Source organism: Watersipora subatra, chromosome 8, assembly GCF_963576615.1.
Source record: "Watersipora subatra chromosome 8, tzWatSuba1.1, whole genome shotgun sequence".
Classification (NCBI taxonomy): domain Eukaryota; kingdom Metazoa; phylum Bryozoa; class Gymnolaemata; order Cheilostomatida; family Watersiporidae; genus Watersipora; species Watersipora subatra.
This window is the reverse complement of record NC_088715.1, coordinates 42,002,579-42,011,152: the sequence shown is the minus strand read 5'-3', so window position 1 is coordinate 42,011,152 and position 8,574 is coordinate 42,002,579. Positions and strand designations below refer to the sequence as shown.

At 40.9% G+C, this 8,574-nt stretch overlaps 1 protein-coding gene and 1 pseudogene across 1 annotated transcript; one reads left to right on the top strand and one right to left on the bottom strand.

The window, feature by feature from the left end:
* The first annotated feature begins 1,048 nt into the window (after window positions 1-1,048).
* On the top strand, window positions 1,049-2,097 carry LOC137402585 (uncharacterized; annotated as a pseudogene).
* Window positions 2,098-3,982: 1,885 nt separating this feature from the next.
* LOC137402584 (uncharacterized) lies at window positions 3,983-7,144 on the bottom strand. Its single transcript, XM_068089087.1, has one exon. The coding sequence runs from the start codon at window positions 7,142-7,144 to the stop codon at window positions 3,983-3,985; it is 3,162 nt and encodes a 1,053-aa protein (XP_067945188.1).
* Window positions 7,145-8,574: the final 1,430 nt, after the last annotated feature.

The window sequence follows — 8,574 nt, the reverse complement described above, 5'->3', positions numbered from 1 at the left end:
CGTAGCCCGCGGCCCATCGCTAAATAGTTGGCAAACTTGGAGAATTTCGATCGATGACCCTGGGAGCGAAGACACTATAGCGAGATTTCCTCACTGCGTGCATCCGAAGCTAGCTTTGCCACATTCGTTCGTTTAATAGAAAATTCTTTCAAATTCAAGTTACTTGACTTTGAAAAAAAGGGTAGGAGTCAAGATTATAATAAGACTCAACTTTCTATATTTGATTGTTTTTACCACAGCAAGTGATTATTGTAGGTTGCTCTTCTGTTTTGTAGTAACAACGACGTGGATTTCTTCATCGACCTTTTTTACTAATATATTGAGGAAGTTATCCGTCGACTTACTGAGACTCCACTCACTCTGTATTTTTTTACTCTTGCTCCTTCAGTGGTTGTTTGTTGCAAAGAAGCATTACCATTCATACAATTGTATTTGCAGCAAGAAAATAACGGAAGCTTTTGTATAGTGTGTGTGTGTGTGCGTGCGTGCGTGCGTGTGTGTGTGTGTGAGTGTGTGTGTGTGTGCGTGTATATATATATATATATATCCATATATATATATATATATCCATATATATATATCCATATATATACATATACATATACGTCAAACAGTCCAGTGCTCGGAGATGTGAATGCATGATGATAAATAATGATATATCATTATTCATTGTGTCTGATTTGAATGTTTGTTTGCTCATTGATTGAAGTGATGATTAATAAAATACATACATGATATTGCACAGTAAAATAATGTATGTGTAGAATAGCATAATAATAATAGTGGAGTATAGCTATAACTATTTCGTTCAATGTAATTATTATTTAATAAACATTAATTATTATTATAATCATAATTGTATACTCAGAATAAAATCGCAAAAGTCCATAGTTAAACTCAGTTAGCGTTGTTCACTTCTGGCTTTCGTAACCTTTCCTCAGCGCTATGCATTGGTCTTTAAATGGAAACATCCTGTCATACGATTACTTATGGTCAACCATTCTTTTTTCCACTCTAGATAACTAAAGGTTTCAACATTAAATGTGTGATGGCATATTGTATAGATGTCAACTATGAATCTCTGGAGCAACAGCTTCGGGCTGGAGCATCCAAATCAGATATTGCAGCCTTCTTCAACATTAGTCGACCCACTTTAAATAGAATTATTTGTGATTATCAACTTGATGGTTTGGTAGCATGGTAGGTTCATCAACATTGAAATTTGAGACTGTTGACACAGATGTAGTCAGTCCTTTTGTAACAAAATCAAAATATTATGAAGCCATGCATTCCAGTGAACAAATTGTTATCTGGAATGAGTGGATAATATTTCTACAGTTGATCATCTTATGGTATACTTACTGCAATCCTGCCTTAGGCAGAAGGTAGTCAGAAGGTAGTCTAATAAGTGGATAATCTTACTGAGATAATGTGATTTCAATCGGTCAATCATGGTTGTAGGTCTAATCTCACAAATAATGATGTAGATGAAATAACCATGAAAGCGCTAAGTACCTTAACAGGAATTGGCGAGCGTATGCTCTGTGGATATTTTCGATCTGAAGGCTATAAAATTCAGCGCCGCCGCATCCGAGAATCGATAAGAAGAGTTGACCCCCAAGGACTTAACCAGAGGCAGCAGCAGCTTCACAGACGCATCCAAAGGCGTTTGTACAGTGTGCCTAACCCACATCATATGTGGCGCATTGATGGGAACCATAAACTGGTGAGATGGGGCATATACATACACGCGGCTGTAGACGGGTATTCAAGAACATGTATTTATCTACAAGCCAACATTGATAATACATCTCAAACGGTCCTTAACATGTTTAATAAAGCAGCAATCTCTATGGGATTCTCCCAACAAGGATTAAAAAAGACCATGGGACAGAGAATGTGTTAGTATGGCAGCTTATGGATGAAATTGGTTGTAATAGTGGACCACCAGTATTACTTGGAGCGTCGGTACATAACCAACGTGTTGAGCGATTCAATAGGGATATAAATCGCAACATTCATGGTAAGTTTGCCAATATATTCTACAGCCTTGAGAATGATGGCCTTGGAATAATGTTACATCCTTTTCAGATGTAACATGTGAAAAGGACAGATTTTCTCTGCATTACACATTCTTACCTAGAATTAATGAAGCCTTAAAAATGCTTGCCAACTCCCATAACAGCCATGCCATACATACAGAAAGGAACAGAAGCCCAAACCAAATTTTAGCAGCGAGTGGATTCACATCACCGGCTCATCCTCCAACAGATACTGTTTCTTAGTTTGTGCACACAAGCGACATACTTGACCAATCCTTGTTAAATCATATGATCATTAATGTGCCTCCACTAATGACTGATGATGGCAAAGGACTGACAGTCTATAAAGCTATAAGAGAATATGTCCACAAGTATGCATAGCTGACTACATTTTGTCTAAGGCAAGAGTGCAGTAAGTATACCATAAGATGATCTACTGTAGAAACATCTATTGAGAGTAAGTTGTTTCAATGAATGACTTTCATGCTATTTCTTGAATTTCCCTAAGAGATGATAACTCTAACTATATGCTACACCACCTGGTTCTAGGTTAAAATATTGCAAGTTTGCTAAATGCTATGAATTAATGGCCATTACAATGACAAGTTTCATAAAATGATTGTATTTATAACTACATACATTCTATACAGCAAATATTTACACTGCGTAAATTATTGCTGCATGGCGCACTGTGTGACTGTCTTGTATTAGTGGTGTAGCAGATGGTGCGCTTTCAGTTTATTGGCAGACAACCCATCGTCACTAGTTGTTTTATAGGACACTGGTTAAGCTGAAAAAGAGCCTGAAACATGCAAGAGTAATACAATTTCCTGAAATCTGCTTATGGGTCATACAGCAGAGCATTTGGATCATAGCAGAGGCTGTTGGTAAACTCAGATTCTTTTCATATTGGTAACTTTGTCACACTTTCAATCAATTTTTCACATTATTATGTTCATATTCCTTCTGTAGTTCTAAATAGAAAACTGCGAAGTCATGATATATAATGTACCAGTATTTTAGCAACAATTGATGTCCCAGAATATGCACTGAGGAAAAATTCTTGTACTTCAACATAGTGCATTGGGATACTATTAAAATTGTCAAGTAAGTCAAAACTTATAGTTCTGTCACCGACCAACTCATGGATGACTAAAAAACAATTTTATTGAATGCAATAACACAGTCGTATGAAGTCAATTTAACTCAAGTTGATGATTACTACACTACACAGGCTAGTTGAACTTATTGCCACCCGTGAATCGTTAAGTAAGATACAATCAAGCAGTTCACTTTGGCAAAGGATTTATCAACAATGCTGAAATCTACGAATTTGCTTACATACATACCGGTTCATAGAAATGCTCTTGAGACCCTGTTACTACAGCTCATTGATGCTGTACAGATATGATAATGACTTTTCATACCATTCAATATTGTGTTGTTCAATCCATGCTAACAAGTAAGTATGGTGAAAGACTGTGTCACAAAGTGGTGATGCAATGTGACAGGTTCGAGATATCTGGTGTTGTGATTGTATCCTGATGTCTGCACAAGGCTAAGAGTTAAGACGTCCGGGTGTAATATTGCGGCTAACTATGTATAAGTAATAATATGCAGAAGATTGCTGTGAGTGTATGATATAATCCTTTATTGCTGACTTGTAGCCATGCACGCTGTAAACTGAATTCTTGAATTCTCATGAACTGCTGCAGTCAGGCTATTTATACCTCCTTACAATTATTCTAGAAACTTCCAGAAAACCCATTCAGGAAAAAGCTAGTAATAGAACAATGCTTCTAAATTTATGATCATGACTCATCAGCGTATTGCGCAATAGCTATTGTCCTGCTATAACATTGTTTATGATACTAAATACAGCACTCAGAATTTGTGACAACTCCCCATTCAAGAGGAAATTTATAGTAAAATTTCCAGCATTAAGATTCTGAGTCTATTCTGCTCATGTAGTCCGCTCCGACGTTGTCTTTCCCTTTGATCGATTCCACCGTCATGCGATAATCCTGTAGATATAGTGCCCATCTCATCACTCTGCTGTTCTCATACTTTGCTCGATTGATGTAGGTTAGTGGTTGGTGATCCGTTTGTAGTATGAACTCCACGCCGTAGAGATATGGTAGATATTTCTTTACAGCCCATACAATTGCCAGGCACTCTTTCTCTATTGTTGAGTAATTCCTTTCCCGGTCCAGTAGTTTTCTGCTAGCATAGCTGACAGGAAATAGCTTTCCATCATGCTCTTGTAGTAGTACAGCTCCGAGTCCAGTGTCCGACGCGTCAGTCCTTAGGGTGAACTGCTTCGTTATGTCGGGTAGTTTCAGAACTGGTTTCTCGGTTATGGTCGCTCTTAATTTCCGGTATGCCTTCTCTTGTGCACCTGCCCAGATAACTTTATTAGGTTGTCCTTTTTTAGTCAAGTCCGATAGAGGACTTGCTATCGCCGCGTAATTTGGGACGAACTCTCGGTAGTAGCCCGTCAATCCTAGAAACGACCGTACTTGAGTCTTGGTCAGAGGCCTTGGAGCTTCAGTGATTTTCTCCACATTGTCTTCCATTGGTTTCACTTCTCCCCGATCGACCTTGTGACCTAGGAACTCTATAGATGTTCCACCGAGGTAGCATTTCGTCGGTTTGATTGTGAGCTGTGCCTTGGCCAAACGAGTGAAGAGTTCTCTCAGTGTGTCCAAGTGATCCTCCCATTTGGCAGTGTGTACGATGATGTCATCGATGTAGTTGTCTACTCCTGGTAAATCCTTTAATAGCTTCTTCATGCCACGTACAAATGTTGCTCCAGAGTTGACCATCCCAAACGGCATCCTGATGAACTCGTATTGTCTATCTGGAGTGACAAATGCAGTCTTCGGTATGTCATTCTCCTCTACGGGAATTTGCCAGTAGCCCTTAGTTAGATCTACCTTCGAGAAGTAGTGATCACCGCTCATCTTTTGAAAGAGATCACTTGCTGTTGTCATTGGCTCTGGATCGAACACTGTTATTTTGTTCAAGTTCCGGTAGTCAGCACATAGTCGATTGGATCCATCAGGCTTTTTCACGAGTACGACTGGTGATGCATATGGAGAGTTTGATTCTCTGATGACCCCTGTGTTCAGCATATCTTTTATATCTTCTCTAAGTGATTCTCTCACTGCATAAGGTAATGTGTAGGGTTTGGATTTGATGGGCTTGTTACTGGTTAGAGTAATCGGATGCTTGATGAGATTGCAGTTTCCCGGTCTGTCTGTGAATATATCTGTGTAGTCCTTGACGATGTCCGCGATCTGCTTTCTCTGCTCATCAGATATATTTTCTCCCATCTTCAGATCTTTCACAGTTCCGACTGACTTTCCCGAATACAACTCTGCCAGTGTGCCTTCCTCTTCTTCTACTTCTCCGATACCAGCTACCTCAGTTATTTCTTTTTCACTATCTCTCACGTAGTATTTCTTCAGCAGGTTAGCGTGGTAGGTTCGGCTTTTACCTTTGACCTGAACTCGGTATGCGTTTATCCCGACCTTCTCTTTTACGTTGTATGGTCCCTGCCAGTGCATTAGTGACTTGTTGTGGTTAGTAGGAAGCAGGATGAGAACTTTGTCACTTTCTTGAAATTCCCTTTTCTTTGCCTTCTTGTCGAAGTAATGCTTGTACCTCTGCTTATTTCCTTCTAGCGCTTTCTGGGCCAACTCCATCGTATCTTCCAGCTTAGCACGCAGATCAAACACGTGTTGGTAGCTACTCTTGGTCTCTCCATCGGCATCATCCTGTGTCCATAGCTGTCGTAGAATATCCATCGGCCCTCGTACTGTCCTTCCGTACAACAGCTCGAATGGTGAGAATCCAGTAGATTCCTGTGGGACCTCTCTGTAGGCAAATAGTGCCGGGTTTATGTATCTGTGCCACTGCCTTGGCTCCTGATGGCATAACTTTTTCAGCATTGACTTCAGTGTGCCATTGAATCGCTCCACCAGTCCATTAGCCATAGCATGGTAGGGAGTTGTCGGCATCTGCTTCATGCCGAGTAGTCTGGCGAACTCCTCCATGTACTCAGATATGAATTGGGTCCCTCGGTCACTGATTACTTCTTCAGGTATTCCAACCCGACTGTAAATGTCGATTAGAGCTTCAGCCACTGCCTCTGAGCTTATCTCTTTCAGTGGAACAGCCTCGGGATATCGAGTAGCGTAGTCCACCAGAGTTAGTATATATCTATGCCCTTTTTCACTCGGAGGGTTAATCGGTCCAATCAAGTCGACAGCGCAGCGCTTGAATGGAGTCTTAATTAGTGGAGTCCGCTGTAGGGGAACCGTCTGTACTGAACCTTTCTTTACAGTGCGTTGACAGATGTCGCAGGATCGACAGAATCTCGTAACCTCATCATGTAGACCCGGCAAGAAAAAGTTGGTTAGGATTCGATCAGTAGTTTTACGGATTCCCAGATGTCCACTCAATAAAGAATCGTGGGCGTGTCTCATCACAGCGACACGTAGAGTTTTCGGTACAACTACTTGTTTTATCGGCTGTCCGCTGTTATACCCTGGGTGATAATATTCACGATAAAAAATGTCCTTCTTCACCATGAACCTGGTTTGTTGTTTGCCTTTCGTTATTGCTTCTGTAGCGTCATACAGCCTCTTTAGAGAATCATCTTCTCTCTGTGACTTGATGAGGTCTTCTCTGTTTACTTCGATATTTTCATTGCTGACAACTGATAATGGTTTTTCTCCTCGTTTGTTTTCTATAGCTTGTGCGCGCGTAACCACAGAACACTCCCGATCCTGTTCTGGTAGTGGATCACATGGGGATCGAGCGCCTGAAATATTTCTAAGCATTAGATCGTGAATGGGTGTCTCCATAACCATCGCCGTTACATCTCCCTGATAGAATGGTGTATCAATGCTGATTTTGGCAAATGGCAGTTTTCTAGCAGTGTTATCTGCCATTCGTAGATATCCTTCCTCTCCTGTGTACTGATCAGCTTTTACCAGTGATTTCTTGACCACTACTGTGGTGCATCCAGTATCTCTAATCATTTCCACTTGCTTACCATTTACATAACCTCCAACCAAGTTTACTCCATTCTTCATTTTACCAACTTTACCTTTACAACATGCTACTTGTACGTAACGCTTCCCACTTAGCTTAATTTCATCCGTATTCTGTCCTTCTGGATTTGTCTCCCCTTCAGCCACACCCGCCTTGTGCGTAAGTGTCTTGAGTCTTCGACATTCGGCTAAGTTATGGTTATTCACTTGCAGTGTGCGCAGTACTTTTGAGGCTTCTTATTACACCGATTTGCAATATGCCCCTTTTCGTTACAACTGTGGCCGGTGATAGTTGTCTCATTTGGAGTTGTCTTTCTTATGAATGACATCTTGTGACCATGAGCTGTCAGGTATCGGTCAGCAGCTTCAGCCAACTCGTCACAGCTTTCAAATTTCATCTCCTTTAGATGTACAGCAAGATCCGTAGGACATGCCGCTATGAATTGTTCTCGCAAGTTGAGTTCTTTCAGGTTTTTGCAGTTTGATAGCTCCACCCACTTGTCAATGTAGGTACTGAGTCGAACTAGAAATTGTTGTGGTGTTTCGTCGTGCTCGGCTTTACTCTCTCTGAATCGCTTTCTGTAGCCTTCCTCCGTGAGATTGTAGCGTTTTAACAGAGCTTCCTTCACCTGATCGTAGTCCTTCCTATTCTCTGCCGCCATTCTAGTGTAAGTCTCTGTAGCCTTACCTTTGAGATATTGGCTCAAATGGAATGACCATTCAGCTTTGTCCCACTGATAGTTTTCAGCTATCCATTCAAATCGCTGCAGGTAACTATCCATGTCATCTGTTTTCTCATCAAACACTGGTAGTTTCGGTTTAGGTTTATTGCTAACCCACTCTAGGCCTGTACTCTCATTTTTGGAGTCATCCCTCCTAATAGTCTCCACTTCCAGTTTTTTCATCTCGAGCGCTAACCTCTTTTCTTCTATCTCTTTTTGCATCTCCAACTCTCTTGCTTGTTTCTGGCTGTCTATCTCCATTTGCTTCATTTGCATTTGGAGTTGTCTGTCCTCAGCCTCGGCCTCTTTTTTGGCTTCTCGTTCCATTCGTCTCTCCTCGCGTTCAATCTCCGCTGCGAACTTTGGTTCGTTCTCTTCAATGAATTTGGCTAGCTCAGCATCCTTTAATCCAAGTTTCTCACCCATATCCATTGCCCTCCGCATACTGCTCATACTAGTCTCCGCCATTACTGACTGTCTTTTGGTACTCTTTATGTCTTGCGTGAGTTAGACTGATATAATCCTGATCAACGGTAGATATTCCCGGAGCAGCCCCCAAGTTGTCACAAAGTGGTGATGCAATGTGACAGGTTCAAGATATCTGGTGTTGTGATTGTATCCTGATGTCTGCACAAGGCTAAGAGTTAAGACGTCCGGGTGTAATATTGCGGCTAACTATGTATAAGTAATAATATGCAGAAGATTGCTGTGAGTGTATGATATAATCCTTTATTGCTGACTTGCAGCCAT